Here is a 17,167-nt window from a genome sequence, read left to right on the forward strand (position 1 = left end):
ACTTTCCAAAAGATGGTTTTATTTGTCTTACAACGCAGTCATTTTCCAGAAATTGTAACCAGTATCAGGAATTTTCCAGCTTTACGTATGTAGCCACTTATTCCTCTCCGATTCTACTCCTTGCTTTTCTTCTCTCTGGTTGTCTTTAGGGTTTTGGAGATTGGAAGGAAACTGGTCAGAATTGTTTACAGGGTGCTCAGGACTGCTGTAATGCCACCAGCGTAGCAGAATGTAATCTGCTCTGATGTATTTGGGTCTGGGTTATCTGAACGCTCAAGTTTGGAGCCCAGTGTAGCTTCCTTGGTGGTTACAATTTGGGATGGCCTGTCCCTTGCTCACATGTGCACGCTGAAGAAATACAAACAAAGTGCAGCATTAGCCTGAGCAAAACATATAACTAGGACAATGGACCCACTGCCAAAAAAGACCATCTGCTGTTTTCCAGAGCCAGAGATTGACGGCTTGGATGTCTCCTCCTCCAAATAGTCAAAAGAGACTCAGTCCATTTACTGATTTTAAGTTTCACCAGCCTTTGGTAGCATTTCTTGTTAGAAGGGGGGTATATGTTGACGTTAGTAAAGTAAGGCCCACTCCTTGATTCCCAAATAAATGCCTACGATTTTTCAGCAGCGTCCAAATTGGGTTTTCTTACCGTTTCCCCACCGCTGTGTCTCTGTCGGGCTGTCAGATCATCCTGCCTGAAGCATTACTCATCTCATGTCACTCTCCTGCTCAAAGCTGAGGCTGGTTTCTCCCTCTGACCAAATACAGTCCACACTCCAATACCTGGCTTCTAAAGCTTTTCTCAGCTTTCCGTTCTTCTTCATGACCCTTTGCCTTCATGTCTCCGCTTAGTTTAATATTTCCTTTGCGACGCGGGTCTGCATGTCACCCACCCTACAAAACCAGGCTGGTTGAAAACCGTTTCGTGAAACATTCCACACGCCGCTTCCCTGGACTCAATCTCCCCCTCCTCCGTGATTCCTGCATCCCATTTTCTACTCCTTTATTATGGTCCTTGTAACTTCAGTCTCTATAATGATGGCGACTTAGGTGCACACTCCTCTCTTCTTGTCAGCTGTGGGCTTTGAATGTGCTCAAACCTTATATTCCCCACAACCTGAGTATACCAGGCGCTCGGTAAGTTCTTTTTGAGTGAATGAATAAATGAATCAGTTGAATGAATGCTTTCCACAGACAGCACGCGGTAGGCAACGGGTAGCTATTCAATGTAAGTATCTTGTTCCATGGACCAATGCAGTGGCAGAATGTCATTGTTAAGGACAATGGTGGCTTAAGTGTTTTAGCAGTGAGAACAGTGGTTGCCTATGATGACCAGTTTCACATTTGGATGGTCCCCCAACACTTCAGATGTGTAATTAAGTTCGAATTTGTGGATCAGAAGTTTGGTATTTCAATAATACTCAAATTATGACTTTGAAAGGGTGGAGAGGTTGCCAGGTGGGAGGGGGTTGGCAGATGGGTGAAAAAGGAGAGGGATTAAGAAGTACAAATTGACAGTTATGAAACAGCCACAAGGATGTAAAGTACAGCATGGGGCGTATAGTCAATAATACTGTAATAACTCTGTATGGGGCTAGGTGGGAACTAGACTTATCGGATTGATCACTTCGTAAGTTATAATAAATGTCTAATCACTATGTTGTACACCTGAAATTAATATAATATGTCAACTGCAATTGAAAAAGAATTTAAAAAAGGATGGGGAAAGAACCATAGCAGTTTTAGCTCATGTGTTCTTCACAGTCAGGTGCACTGATTTAGCTGTTTGGGGAACACAGCGGTGGCGAATAAAGAGCACTTTGGGGAGCCCGCGAGTCCTTGATTTGCACCCTAGTTCTCATTGCCTGGTTTGTCCTCTTGACCTCAATTCCTTCACCTGTAAAATGGAGATAGAAGCTACTCCTCAGGTTTGCAGTGTGGATTCAGTAGCCAGCACAGAGGCACAGGGGCACTTCATTAACGTAGGCGCCACTTCTAAGAGACGTTCCAGGGGTGTCAGCCACTGGCAGTGTTTTTCATAGTGTGCAGAGCTGTCTAAACCTGCTCTTTATTGCTATTGTCCTTGATGGTGGTTTCTTATGACCGATTTTAATTAGTAACTTTAGATTGTTTTTCTTCTATAGTCTAAGTTTAGGAATTCTTCCTTCCATATTCACTAGAGGTTAGGAATTCTGAGTGCTATATCTCTGCTTAAAGATGTAAACCTATGCTAATTTGGAAACGGGGGAAAATAAACTATGGATGGAAAAGATGGAACAACCCCCCTCCCCCCCCCAGCCTCCATTTTCTGGGGGCAGAAAATGGAAGTTCATGCAATGTTTACGTTCGTACATCTCCATTATAGTTCTGAGGTTACTTGTTAACTTAGAAATATAAAAAGATGATTTTATTTGGCATATTTAGAGATAAAAGTGCTGTTCTTATTTATTTGTGTGGACACTCAGAGAAATGTTTTGTTTTCTAAATGTTTATGAGCTTTCTTCTTTCTCGTTCTGTAAGAAGTACTAAGGAATAGTGCCTGATTCACGAGTTCGGAAAAAAAATAAACATTTTCCTAAAATCATGCGCTTGTTAGCAGGGTCTCTTAGCCTCTTGGCAGCTACTTACACGCAGGGGCTTCGAAGTAATGATGTCTGTTTCTTTGGACAATGTTTTTACAAAATCTCTTCTCTTCTCTCCTCATAAGTTTGTAATCCTCGAGCAAGTACATTTGAGGCTTTTCTTCCTGTCTCGGAAAGATTTCAAAACGGACCGTTGTTGCCGATATCTCCCCGGGCAGGAGCCATCCCCGGCCGGCTGCCCTATGTTTGTGTGTATCTGCTAGGATCTGCAAGGCCCTGGAAGATGCTGATACAAGGCTGGGTTTGCTGGCACCCTTTTTTTAACTCTTGATAAAGAGACTATTTTTTTTTTTTAAATTCTTCATTTGGTTCTTTCTTTTCCAGGCTTTCTCTTGTGATCTTTAGGTATGTGACTTGCTGCTGAGCCGTGGGTCAGTGATTCTTGGGCCTTAGGTATTCCTCTCACACCTCACTGCCTCCATACCCTGGAGTCTGAGCTTTTCACAGCCCTTTCCATGTTTACACAAAGTTTGGGATTTTTCTGGGGGTTGGTGGGGTGGTATCAGGAGATTGGGTTGCTCTGGGGCTGAAGTTTGAACAGAAACTATTTTGTGGGAACGCCAGGAGCTGATTAGAAGTAGGGGATAAAGAAGGAGGGAAGGAGGGAGTGGCAGGGAGGAGAGAGAGAGAGAGAGACAGAGACAGAAACAGAGACAGAGACAGAGAGAAAGAGACAGAGAGACAGACATATAGCCGACAAGGGGATGCTTGACAGGAATATAACGCAACCGTGTAGAGAACATGGATGGGTGGTGTTGCCGACCTGGCCTTGAATGAAATGCCGTATTGTGGCATGACGCACCCAGTTGTGCCAGGAGAGCGGAAATCCCTCGGAGGGTGCAGTATTCAGACGTGGGCTGATCCCCCCCGATGACAGTGGAGTGCGCTTAGAATCAGAGACTCCCCTTGGCTGGGTGGTTCTCCTTGCCTGCTCCTTGCTCTGTGGCGGTGGCAGGTACCTTGCTGGTGGGCTAAGATAAACCTTCCTTTCCCGGAGCTGAGGCCCCCCCGCTCCCTGAACATCTGGGCAGTGGCGACTTGGCAGTGCCTCTCTGAAAGAGTGATTGTAGCAAAGGAGAGGGAGAAAGCCAGCTTCAGACTTCCCACTCCGCCTCGGGCAGAGATCTACCTTCAGTTGCCTAATTTATGGGCTCATCGAACATAAATCATTCTGGATTGCTTTCCTCTCTGTATACTTTTCTATAAAGTTTACGTATTTCTTTTTGTCAAAGATGAACGAAGCACCTTTTTATTTAACGAAAAGGGGGAAATCGTCAAACTAATCACATGGCAAAGTTCATTGAAGACCCCTAGCATCCCTGATAGCCAAGAATAACCTCAGAGGAGTTTGGGGAGTGAGGTGGGAGGTGATGAGAGATGGCATTGACTTCTGGGAGAGTCCCGCCCTGGTTCAGATCTCTTTTGGAACAAGAGCTGGAGCAACTGTGCAGACTTTTCCAAACACTTCCCAGAGGCTTGTTCTTCAGCCAGGTTCAGTAGATGGGACTACAGAGCCTTGTGCCAGGCCTGAGAAATGTGCATGCTTGTGGCTTATCAGGGTGTGGTTGATGCCATTTTGGGCACTGGGGAAAAGAGGTAGGATTATTTTGATATTAGGGGAAAATGAGCAAATCAATTGAAAATAAATGCCAGACCTTCCCCCCTCCTCACACTGCCAGCCCCCTACCCGCCACCAGGGTGTGGCAGGGTGGACTCTCGGACGTGGCGTGACTTGGACCAGTGAATTTGCTGGTGGCTCAGACGGTGGAGGGAAGAAAGGAGAGAGTCAGCCCGGCTCCAGAGAAGACGCTTATGAGCCAACTACGTGTTCAAAAGATTTTCTGTAATTATCTGAGTAAACTTTTTCTAGAAATTTAACGTACATACTGAAAAGTACACAGATGTTAAGTGGGGAGTTCCTTGAGTTTTTATGAAGTAAACACATCTGGGGAAGCAGTGCTCAGATCAAGAAACGGAGCCTTATGACACCCCAGAGCCCTCCCCATGCCTTCGCCTGGTCCCCCACCGCTCAGACCGATTCCCAGTGTCGTAGATCACTTTTGCCTGGTTTTGAACTGGCAAGAATAAGAGTGTCTGGCTCCCTTTGCTCAGTGTTAAAAAAAACTTCTACTTTCCACCCCCTCTTCCAGGAGGCGGGTTGTGGGATGACCCTCCACCCACTTAGGTTTCAAGGACAACTCTGAAACCTCGGCGACGAGACACCCCATCAGCCTTGGGCTGCGGGCTCCAGCACTCTCTCCAGATGCCCTTGAATGAGCTCTTTTGTCTTTCAGCAGAAAGCGTGGCCTGATGCCACCTGGAAGATCCAGTGGCGTGAAAGCGGGAGTCCAGTAAGCCTTAATTGTGGGCTTAGGGCGGGCGCAAGCAGGCCTTGGAGAGCCATGCCACATCCCTCACAAGAGGACAAATTCTATTTCTATCCCTTAATCAGAGCCCCCAGGACCCCCACAGTGACCACCAGGGTGGGGGTCTCTTGTGGGGAGGAGGGAGTGGAGACGTGGCCAAGGGGAGGTGGCTCATGGTCTCTTCTGTAGAATATAGAGATGTGTGTTCTGAAAGGGAATAATAAAAGGGAATGTAGGCCTTAGGCAGCTCCCCAAAATAACTCATTGAGGAGCAGCCATCCACAGGTTTCCCCAAATGGTTACCTGTTCAGAAAAAAAAACAAAAAAAAAACAAAAACTTTTTGTTTGGGACAATTGGTTTCAAACCTATGTAAAAGTACTCTTACCCAAACCTATTTCTCTTAAGTTTCAAGGAACGTTTTGTCTTTCTTATAGTTTATAAATTGGTGAGTAAGACAACCTTTCCCTATTGGCTTTTGCTCTTCGAGTTAATGGAGCCAGTCTCTCCTTCCCTCTCTCCCTTCCTGCCTCCCTCTCTCCCCGCCCCCCCATGTTTGTTTTGATAATGAGCAGTGCTGTGCAATGCCTCCCCCAGGTTCTCCAGGCATATTTACTATGATGATATTTTAAGAAGTTATTTTTGAAGCAAAGACACCAGTAGAAAATATGCCCACATTCTTCAAGGACCTCTCGGTTCCTTTGCTCGGAGTGTATGTTCTAGGACACTGCAGATGTAACCGTAAACGCAGGTGCCTCTAAATGATCACATACGTCTCTAGGGATAAATAAACAAAACTGGATTACGCTGTACATGAGCTGCGGCTTGCTCTCCCCCCGCTCAGACCTCATGGTAGGTGTTCTTCCATGTCAGGGCCTCTGGCTCCTTCCTGGTTCTTAGAGGCTGCAGTTTTCTGGTATGGATATGCCATAGCACATTTTCCCATCTCCCTGTTGGTGGACCTTGAAGGTCTTTTGAGCTTTGACAAATAGTGAAAACAAAAAAAGCCTTCTGCAAGTTTCTCTATACATTTATATAGTCTTAAGGCTAGATTAATAAAAATGGAATGGGTGAGTCCAAAGGTAAGGTCGCACGGGATAGTGCTGGGTACTGTGGGGGGCTGCGGAGAGGGTGGGGTACCAGTTCATGCCCTCGCCAGGAGCAGGACAGTGCCCGGGTCCTCTCGTCCGTGCCTGCTCACCATATCATCCATCTTTTTAACTTTTGCTGATTAGGTTGCTTTACCAAATGGCATTTCCGCTTGCGTCTGTTCCGCAGCCAGTGAGGTTGTGCATCTTTTCCTTTATTCGCATCTTTTCATTGATTGGCCCTCTTTATTTTCTGCGACATGCTTGTTTATGTCCTTGATCCCTCTTTCTCTTGGTTTGTTTACAATTTTCTTATTGATTTTTAAGGAGTTCTTTGCAATTAGGGACACTGAGGAGTGTTTTAAAAGACACGTTTAGGGAAAAAACCCATCTTGATTGGCATTCCTGGCTTCCAAGCGCCATAAAAGATCAAATAGTCTTTTTTTTGGCACTGGTTAAAGGCTTTAGTTTTCTGTTTTGTTTTTATTTAATTAGGTGATTTTTTTCCTCCTGGCAGCAGAGTGCCGGCTGTCTGTCAATATATTATCATTTGTGCGGCGCGGGGTGGATCGTGATGCGAAGTGGACAGTGAGCGGTGCCAGGCAGGGTTTGGCTCCTGGCAGAGCCGATTGTCATGGACATTCAGCGAGAAGCTGGATCCTTTGCCTCGTTTCTCTTAAAAACCGTGGACTGTCATATCTTTAGCATAAAGGCAGCTGATCAATAAAAGAGACAGGGAGGGTCTCTTGTGCGGTGTTGGCAGCTCCGGTTTGTTAGGCTTCTTTATTCCACTGGCATGCCCTAGATCGGCGTTGCTTCCTTAAACCCTCTTGGCAGGTTCCCGGGGAGCCAGTGTTCTTCTCTTCATGTCCAGAGCCTCTGGAGGGTTGCCATGTTTCCTATTGGTAAACAAACTGGGCTGTTTGTTCAGAGGGTGGCGGGGCTGCCAGAAACGGCGATAGCCGGCAGCCGCGTTCCCCGTGCTCCCTGTGGTGATCGATGGCAGAGGCGGACCCTTGACCGAAGCCCTCTCAGGCCCCTTCCTTCTGCCAGACCACCCTCGCTGCCTGCAGTGGCACAGGGCTTGCTTCTTCGCCTGCTCTGGGTGACAATCCCAGCCCAAAATGCCACTGTCTTTGGTGCAGCTGTCACTACTCCCTGGATACAGAGAGAAACAAACAAAGGCCAAGAGTAGGGTGCTTCTGGTTTGGGAATCACTGTGGGGAGAGGGGAAATCAACCTCCCTGAGATGGAGGCCTGAAGGCTTGACTGGGGCCGCCTCCAATGCAAGGCAGAGCAGAAATAGTGGGCTGGCTTTCGTGGGTGTTTTCAGCAATTAGATGCACCTGGACCTGGTTCCTCTCTGCAACCCTTCCCCCACCCCCATAACCTGTGTCCAGCCTTGATGTCTTTTGAGCTGTCTCTGAGGAAATGGGTCATCACAGAATGTTGGATTAGCCTCCTGGGCAGTGATGTCATATATTGCCGATAGCCCAAGTCATATGTAGATTGAGTCCTTGTGCCCAGGAGTACTGGAGGCAGGCTCTTCCCTGCTGAGGTCATGGTCTAAAGTATTGGGCTACTTTTGACTTTTTTATGTCCAGAGCCTCTGGAGGGTTGCCACGTTTCCTATTGGTAAACAAACTGGGCTGTTTGTTCAGAGGGCGGCAGAATTATTGGTTTAAACTCTAGCTAATCTAGAGGTGACGATGCCATCTTCCATTCCTCCATTCATCCTACCTTCCATCCCTCTGTGGAGTTGAAAGGGAGACAGCTGAGTTGGAGGTTGAACCTCATGGGAGATGAGGTGGCTTATCCAGGGAGAGCGTATCTCTCTCTGAAGCAGACAGGAAGCAGAAGTCTGAAGGCCATCAAGGGAGGGGTGGAGGGAGAGGAGCCTTTGGAGGAATGTTCAGAGAGCCAGCTGTGGGTGGGGGTGGAGGGGTGAGGGGTAGGGTTGGGGGTGGAGGTGTGGAGGCTAAGGGAAGGGAGTTTCAGAAGGAGGGAGTGATCCAGTTGGTCCAGTGCAACAGAATTGTACATAAGGTCGAGATTGAAAAGTAAGCTTTGGACTGAGCGATTGGGAGGCTTACTTTTTGAGGACAGAGTCAGGAAAGAAGAGGGGGCAGGAACCAGCTGGATGTCAGGGGATTCAAGGTGGCACAGACTGTAGGGTTTGAACCTATTGAAAGCTTAATCATGTCATTGATTGACTTCCGTCCAGTGTGTAGGTGTTGAGCTGCCCCCGTTAGCACTGCAGTGACCTGAGTTGGAGCCATGCTGTAGAGCATATTTGATTTATTGCAAAATCGTTTCTTAACGAGCGGATTCCTTCTCCTGATCTCTCATCTCACCTGGTAGGATTCTGTTGTGTTCAGTTTGAAGCGCATCCTTCTACACTTGAGCTCACCCTTCCTCTAAGGATTAATCATGGACTATATGATAATGGTATGTCTGGTGTAATGACGTGTTATGTACCTATAGTACACCTAGTCTTTATATAATAGTACATCTTTAATAGTGAATAATAATACCATTAACAAATGAACTCTGACTAATCTTATGGCCTCTATTAGTGTGTGTGTGTGTGTGTGTGTGTGTGTGTGTGTGTGTGTATTTTTTTCTTGAAAGGTTTTTGTGAGTGATGGACAAACAGCCTTTCAGTTACCCAGGTAGCTTATCCAGGTTGCACTGGGTCCATCTCCATTTTATAGAGGAGGAATGAGAGACCGAGGCACTGAGGGGTTAAGCCCGTCCCTGAGCTGGGAAGGAGTGGAATTTGAATTCAGAGTCTGTGGGCCACTGAGTGAGACAAGCCCTATAATCCCTCTTTAATTTTTAATTTGCTTTGTTTTGTGCACTGTCAGAAGCTAACCTCCGCGATCTGGAAAACCCGAACAGGTTAGTCTGCACGGTTCCAGCCCTTTGATTTACCAAATCCGACAAGTCTCTTGCAGACGCAAATTGCTCCCTGGGAAAGTGGTTCTCATTTAGATGTGCATACAGAAGCGGGGAGTCCAGCAGTAAATACCCAGTAAATACTGTCAGACGCTGGCGCTTGCTAGATGTACAAACGTCATTTGCTCAGGAATCAGCTAATTCCTCATTACGGAGGGCTCAGCACCAGGGCAGTGGGGTATCTGCATGAGCAGACTGCAGAAGTGAGATGGACCAGTTTAATGGCTTAAAGCTGCTAAAGAAAATGTAAAAAGAGGCACTGGGTTACTGCACATTCCCGCCTTGCTTGGCGATGCCAGTTTCATGTGTTTTATTTTCCTGGCAGCATTCCTCTCCTAATCGGAAGTGATAAGCCAAACCTGCTGAGACATGATGGAAGGCTGTGGTTAATGGCAGTGAACTGGAGAGGACCATGTATTATAGGGAAGGGGGAGCAGGTCAGATTCCTGGCCCCTTGGAGGGGGTTTTCTCCTGTCCAGGGGAATGCAGGACCAGCCGTCTCCCAGCGGACGACGGGGCAGGTCAGTTCTGATGTGCAGAGGGGCAGGGACCAAGTGTCATCCAGGCGCTGGAAACCTGGCCTCTCTGGCCAGCTCCAGCCCCACTTTTGGCCAGGCTGGTCGATCTGTGGGTCTTGGTCTCTCCGTATTTACAAAGGAGGAACTACCTTTGCCACCTGCCTGGCAGGAATGCTTTCAGTTCTTCGGGGGGAAGAGCCCTGGTTAAGCCCTAGGTGTTTAGTTTAAATGCTGAAGGATGTATCTGGGACAGGCAGATGGTGAGGGTTTGCTTGCCATGAGGACTGGGTATGAGTCCACATGAACGAGAATACCAAATTGAGCGTTGAAACGGAACGCGGATGTCGTCTATTACCGCCTTATTTTACACACGGGGAAACTGAGGCCCAGGGAGATAGAACGACGCTCCCAGATTCCAGTGGTGAATCCCATGTGTCTTTCCCTTGACCTGCTTCATAACCACCTGGTCTGGAAGGTGGGGTCATGGTTACAGTTTGGCTGCTGTTCATGAGCTCGAGGAATGATCTAAGCAGGGCTCACTGTTTCCCAGGAATAACCAAACCGAGGCTTCGTGTATTAGAAGACACACAGCCGGATCGCACTGTGAGCTCCTTAACTGTGTTCTTACAACACAGTGTCTGTCCCCACACTATACTTTCTTGGACCTAAGTGACCATGGGTCTCAGCTAGCCAACCTCATTTCCAGTAGGCTTACCACCTACCTACCCAGGCTGTACCCTTTCTAGGGAATCAAAAAGAGAAAAGGGACCTAGCCTTGTCTGAGTCCCACCGACGGTACCAGCTTTATGAGGGCAGCCAGGGAGCGTGTGCAGATGGAAAGAAGGAGCAACAAATGCTGGTACTAGTTATTGAACCCCAAGCATATGCTACTTATTTACTTTACTTTATCCCTTTATCTATTATAGATAGATAGATAGATAGATAGATAGATAGATAGATAGATAATATTTCTCTATACCTTAGCAACCCTGCCCAGGAGGCAGGGTTACCCCAGTTTTACAGATGGAGAGTTTTAGCTCAGAGAGGGTAATTCACTCATCTGCAGTCACATAGCTAGTTATAGTGACAGGAGAATTGGGCATGTGGCTGTGTCAAATCACAACCTTGGCTGCCTCAGCTACGGCCACCTTTGCTCTGCCTTCTGCAGCCCCATGCTGCGGGGCCAAGGAGACAGATGGCGGGGACTATTCTGAGAAAGCCAGCATTATTGTGGCTCTTCCCGCCCTTATTGAAAAAAATATCTGACCTTCTGGTCAGGCCTGGGTATTCTTATTTTTGGAATGTCACAGCTTCATAAGTTGGGTGGGTAAATCTGTCTCGTGAGATGTGTTTATTTTTTCCCCGCACGATCCGCTGCTACCCTGCAACTGTTGCTGCCTTTCAGAAAATGAAAAGAGTTCATAATAGACCGCATCTCCCAGATGGATGTCCTCGCCTTGGCTGTTTTTTTTTCCCCCCAGTGTGAACACTTGCCTCCTTTTTATCTCTCATTCTTTTATAGTTGATGGGGTTTTTGAAGCTGGAATATTAGTAGTAAATGGTTCCATATGTCTTTCACAGGTTTTTCTCAAATATTAGCATAATTTTTGTTGTTTATAATAAATTTTATTAATGAAACTTTTTTAAAGGATGGAGAAAAGCACCAGGAATCACATAAAGAAAGCCTGCGTGCCTTCCACGCAGCTCCGTTGAGTTCTGCTATTTTGTCTTGCTTGCTTCAGGTTGTTTTGCAGAAAAAGAGTCTTCCAGTCTCGAAGTTCATTATGTACCCTGTGATCCCATTGGCCAGAGTGTAACCAATCTCTTGAATTTGATATTTTTCTTTCCTGTACCTTTTCAAAACTACACTGAAGTAGTAATTTTTCAAGCTCGATTGAAGTGATACTCTTCAACTTGTTTTTTTCCACTAAGCATTAGGTTTCTCAAATTTTTCCATGTTATTTCGTGCCATTCCCAGTTGAGTAAATTGAAGCTCTGAGTAGTATTCCGTTGTGTGACTGCACCCTGATTTTTCATTTATTTTCTTTTTGATGAACATTGAGTGTGTGTCTTGCAGCTTTATGGCAGTAGCAGTGCTGCCGTGAATGTTCTCAGGCTCTTGTGTCTGGCGCATTATCCCCCAGGCAGAGAGGTGCAGGAGGGGTTCGGCTGGGTGAAAGGGTAGGAAGCGTCTTCAGCTTCCCTGGGAATTGCCAACTTGCTCTTCTGCGTTACTCTCCCACGGACAGCCTGTGAGTTCCTGTAGCTCCACATCTTCTCACCACTGGAGATTGTCAGACTTAAAAATTTTGCGAGTCTGCTGGGTGTGAAAGAGAACTTCCTTGTTTCGTTAATCATTCTTTGACTGCAGGTGAGCTTGAGTGTATATTAAGTGGCTGTCTGAGTTTGCTCATCAGCGACAGTACCTGTTCATGTGCTCTGTCCAGTTTTCCACTGGGTCGCCTGATTTTTCTTATGTAGTCTCGTATGAAAATCCTAGATATCGATCTCTGTGGGTTATATACGTGGCAGATACCATCTTCTAGTTAGTGGCATATCTTTGAAATTTGTTATCGTATCTTTTGATGCAGTTGTACATTTTAATGTGGCTGTATTTACCAGTCTTTATGGCCTGTGCTCTTCCGAGTCTTATTCCAGAGAGTCTTCCTTACTCTGAGCTCACAAAGATATGCTTTTGGACCTAAGTGAAACTCATTCAGCTTTTCCGCCCTCATTCCTTAATTTGCTTTGGTATTCTGTGCTCCCTCTGCCTGGGTGTCTCTGCATAGAGGAGAATATAGGCTGCAGAACAGTTCCCCGTGACCGTAGGAATTATTGCAACGGTCCCTGGGCAGATAGGGCTGGGCTGAACTTGGATTCGGAGCAAAATCCTTCTTCTTGACCCGGTGGCTGTTTCTGAGAGGTGCTAAAGTGCAGGGTTGATTGGCCCTCTCACAAGCCTGGCTTATCTGCAAGCCTGATAAAATTGGTCATAAAGTTGTCCTCTTCAGTGTAGCTCCACTGCTTGATTTGAGCTTCCTGCTGCTGCTGCTGATTAAAGCTGAAAAGACAGCGCATGGGGGACAGCTTCTGCTCCAGATTCTCGCCCAGGCCCGACATGCAGCCGAGGACACGAGTGTGTGTACGAGCACTCGTAAATGTTCACACGGAAGTCCTTCCTGTCTGCCCCTTTCCCCCCAGGAGCTCAGGAGATTTTCTGCAGACCCAGTCTCACTTATCCATTGTATTATGCACAGAAACATAAATGGATTCCAGCAGGGTTTAGATAAATTCACAGAATTAGGGACTGTGAGAACGGAAGGGTCCTCAGGAGCCACCGCGTCCATTCCCCGGCTCAGTCAACAAGCATTTGCTGAGTGACTGCTGGGTTCCTGGCACTTGTTAGTTGTTGAGGACACAGCGGGGAACAGGACAGCCAAAGTCCCTGCCTTCCTGGTGGGGGGAGCAGCCATTAAACCACAGGGATCATTTCAGAGTGTGGCGGGTGCGATGGGTAGAGAGGACATGCCTTCGAATCGGCACTCTTGCCGTTTTGCCGTTTTAGGCAGACCCACCATCTTCTGCTCAGAAGTCGGTAAACCAGGGCCTATGTCCCCGACCTAAGAACAATTTTTAAATTTTTAAATGGTCAAAAATAAAAATTAATCATCCGCAATAGATTTTGATAATAGCGAACACCAACTTTGAACCTCAGGTGAAATGTCACCCCCTCCCCCCACACACACACAAAAGGATTCCATTCTTCTCATTAATAGAACTCTATTGTGGGAAAATTGTTCTCAGTAAGATAATATTTTGAATTTCATCAATAAACATTTTGTAGGTTTTTTTTTTTCTCTCATATGAGTCCTTATACAATGTCTTTAATTTGGCCACCTGACCTGCGCAGCCTGAAATAGTCATTCTCTGGCCGTTTATAGAGTGTGCAGGCCCCTGTTGTAGTCGTGTGACTGTGGGCAAAGGACTTCTTCAGTCTTTGTTTCCTCCTCTTCAAAACAGGCGTGGTGCCTGTCGTATAGAGCTGTGTTGATGGACTGAGGAGACCACTGATGTTAGTTAGACTTCTGCCGTGGGGAGAGCTTCCGCAGCTCTTGGAACTTCCCCAGTGAAAAGTCGGTGATGACCGGGTTCCAAAGGGCTGTTCTGGGGTGGGGTGGGGGTGGGCGGGGCTCAGTGCCCACCTCTGTGGGTTGGCATCCTGAGGAGCAGTGTCCTCCAGTGCTGCTGTCCAGCCCCTGAGCTTGGACCTTGGACCTTGCTCTGGCTACATGCTGGCAGCTCTGTAAATCTCCACGACGTTAATGTCACTCCAACATAATTTTCCTCATGAAACGCAATGAAGCATAACTAAAAAATGTAAGTAACAGCTTCAGGCTCTTAATGAGGCTATAAATACAGGACAAAAATAATTTATAAAGCTATTTCCTGGTAAAGAACTATCCTATTCCTAGACTTTTTAACTTTTTTTTTTTTTTTTTTTTTTTTTTTTTTTTTTTTTTTTGCTTTTCTCGTTAATACTCGCCACCGGCTTTCTTTGGCAACTCATTTTAAGAAAGAAACAAAGCATTTATCATTTAGTAACGGTTGCTGTTTTGCATTTCACGGGAGAAGCAAACAAGAAAGCAGCATGAAGTACAGATGCTGAGGAGACAGCTAGGCTCACTCCCTGCCCAGGTGACTTGCTCCGTCCATAATCTGTCCCTGCAGTAAAATACTAGATCTTCCGTCAGGGTCGGCATAAAGATGATACACCTTATGTGTAAATACGAAATCTGTGCAAATATGAAATCAGTAAATGGGCTGAACCATGAGTCATTTTATACTTTCTCGCCAGTTTCTTCTTTGAACAGATGGGTAAACGGAGGCTGGGGCTGCTGGAATGAGCTCACGGGGCAGGGCGCTGTGTAGTCTAGACGGAGCTGGAGACCTGGCTGTGCTCAGGTGCTTGGAGCCAGCAGCACATCCTCACTTCAGGCTCGGACATCCACACGTGACTGCTCCCTTCGTGGTGACAGCCAGCGTGTTCCCCTTAGCAAGACTCCAGCAGGAAGCAGTTTGTTCGATGGGAACCAAATGACTCTGGAAAGTGCTTGGGACAAAAGTCTCTCATTCCATCCCATGCCGATGCCACCATGTGGAGCCGCCTGGAGTTGAAGGGACCCTTAGGATTTTTCTAGGGTGTTTACAGTAAGACAGATCACTGCAGACCAGCTCCCTCGGCACTCGACACGTGCCTGAGCATGGCACGTGTGTGTGTGTTTGAAGAAGCGAGTCAAAGGGAAAGCAGATGGTTGTTTTTAGTGACCTCATAACATTATGTCTGTTGGCACTAGGCGGTGGGAAGAGGTGTGTTAATTCTCCGGGGCGTTTTTAGGGAAGATCTATTTAAGATCTTCAAAATGGAACACTAAGCTGTATGCGTCTGTGCATATGTTTATGTATCTTGCTTTGTTGTTCATGGAGCCTGCAGGCAGGCTTGTCAAGGAAACAAATGAGAAAAACAAAGTTGATTGGACAGAAATCTGAAAGCAGGGCCTGTCAGTAGTTTGCAGATGTTAGTTTTCTGTTGCATCATGACAAGGGATATCCCCAAGGGTGGGGGGAGGGACAGAAGATTGTCAGAGGGGGCTGTGGGAATGTGGAGGACTCTAGCTGCTAGAATTCCCATTTCTCAGCTGGAAAAGTCAGCATCATTAACTGCCTGTTCCAGCTAAGTTTTTGCAGTTGTCCCAATCTTGCTTGGCCTCCTCATCGAATATAAATTTGTGGGTGCCAGAAATTTTGGAAGAAGCGGCCGTAGCACGCTATTTGCCTTTACCCAGTGGGGGAGGACTTGAGACTTTTTTTTTTTTTTTTCATTCTTGGTGCAGATGGTATAGTTATTTTAAGTAAGTGATGTGGTGCAGTGAAAATGGGTAACTCTTTTTCATTTTTCAGCTTAATGAAAAAAAGAAAAGGGAGGAGGAATAACCCCAGCTAGCCAACTTTGTGCTAATGCTTGTCTTTTTGGATTCTAAATGGGTCCCAAGACACTGAGATGAGATAAATATTTCAGCCAGTAGAAAGTCCTGCTGTCGAGCAGAAAAGATTTCTCACCTCTTTAAAAGCAGACAGGGTAGTAATTTACTTGCACAAATGCAGACACCCCCATGTACCTTATTTTTAACTATATATGTACAGATCCCACTCGCCTTTGAGGAGGATGAGGCAGGGGGTGAATAGAACTTTCTAAGGAACAGTGCTGGGGATGGGATAAGTCAGTAACACTTGGTGTTCGTCTTCGAGCATCCACACGTGTTTATTGGGGACATACTGAACACCAGAGTGAATGATGCAGAGGTGAATGAAGTAGTGCCTTCTGCCCTCCGGGGGCGTGCAGTCTAGTGGGGAGGTAGTACAGATGCATCAGTCAGCACAAGGTGGAATAAAGGAAAACATGAAGCACCACCAGAGTGAAAAACAAGGGGGACCAGTTTTAAGTTGAGTGTCAACTCAGAGGTCTCAGTCCGAGTAAGTGATGTAAAGCTGAGGTCCGAAGGATACGTGAGACTAGCCAGGTGGATTAGCTTGCTAGGGCCACCATTACAAAGTCCTCGGGATTGGATGGTTTAAATGATAGAAATTTACTTCCTGACAGTTCTGGAAGTGAGAAGTCTGAGATGAAAGTATGGGCAGCGTTGGTTTCTTTTTAGGCCTGCCGTCGTAGCTTGCAGATGGCCATCGTGTCCTGTGTCTCTTCACCCGGCCTCCCCTCTGTGTGTATCTGTACCCTAATCTCTTCGTATAAGGACCCCAGCCATATTGGGTCAGGGCCCACCCTCGCAGACTCATTTCATCTTAACCGCCTCTTGTAAGGCCCTGTGTCTGAATTCAGTCTCATTCTGAGGTACGAGGGGTCGGGGCTTCAACACATGATTTTCGAGAGGACACAGTTCAGCTCATAATACTGACAGCACCAGGTAAAAGGTTGGCGGAAGAATTGGGGTCACTGAACAGCATGAATGGAGGCCTCACTGCAGGAGGGACATTCTGAGGAAATGGTTGGGAATGACTTTGCAGAGGTAGGCAGGGGGCCAGATCATGCCAGGCCTTGTAAACCATGGCGGGAGCTTTAGATTTACTATAAAGGCACTGAGAAGCCATCAGCAGCATTTTAAAATCTCCCTCCTCTGTGAGGAGATGGAACTGGGGACAGCGAGAAGTGAAAGTTGGAAGGTTGGTTTCAGGCAGGATTTCTCAGCCTCGGTTCCACGGACCTTTCGGGCTTGGTGGGTCTTGGTTGCGAGGGGCTGCCCCGTGCACTGCAGACACTCAGCAGCATTCCTGGTCTCTACCCACCGGATACCACAACCAAAAATGTCTCTGGATCCTGCTGTATGTCCCCTCAGGGTGAGGGGTGCATGTGTGCAAAGTTGCCCTGTGTTGAGAACCACTAATTGAAAGGGGACAAGAGGTCATGGCAGCTTGGATTGGGTGGTGCCAGTTGACCGAGGCACACTGGATGAGTTTGAGGAAGATTTTTGAAGACAGAATCAATGGGACTTTAACCTTTCTTTGCCTTGGATTCTCCTCG

General features: G+C 46.8%; 1 protein-coding gene across 4 annotated transcripts in view; it reads left to right on the plus strand.

Annotated features, from left to right (window-relative positions):
• LDLRAD3 (low density lipoprotein receptor class A domain containing 3) overlaps positions 1 to 17,167 on the plus strand; it is a 216,048-nt gene that overhangs the window by 45,428 nt on the left and 153,453 nt on the right. Inside the window, exon 1 of one of the 4 annotated variants that reach the window (XM_036221869.1) lies at positions 8,091 to 9,576. The exons of the other annotated variants lie outside the window; for them this stretch is intronic. Coding sequence (XP_036077762.1) covers positions 9,468 to 9,576 — 109 coding nt within the window. The 5' untranslated portion in view covers positions 8,091 to 9,467. Of the gene's footprint in view, positions 1 to 8,090; positions 9,577 to 17,167 lie in introns of those variants that run through there. 4 annotated transcript variants of the gene reach the window in all.

The sequence above is a fragment of the Rousettus aegyptiacus genome, unplaced genomic scaffold (genome assembly GCF_014176215.1).
Source record: "Rousettus aegyptiacus isolate mRouAeg1 unplaced genomic scaffold, mRouAeg1.p scaffold_m13_p_5, whole genome shotgun sequence".
In the NCBI taxonomy this organism is placed as follows: domain Eukaryota; kingdom Metazoa; phylum Chordata; class Mammalia; order Chiroptera; family Pteropodidae; genus Rousettus; species Rousettus aegyptiacus.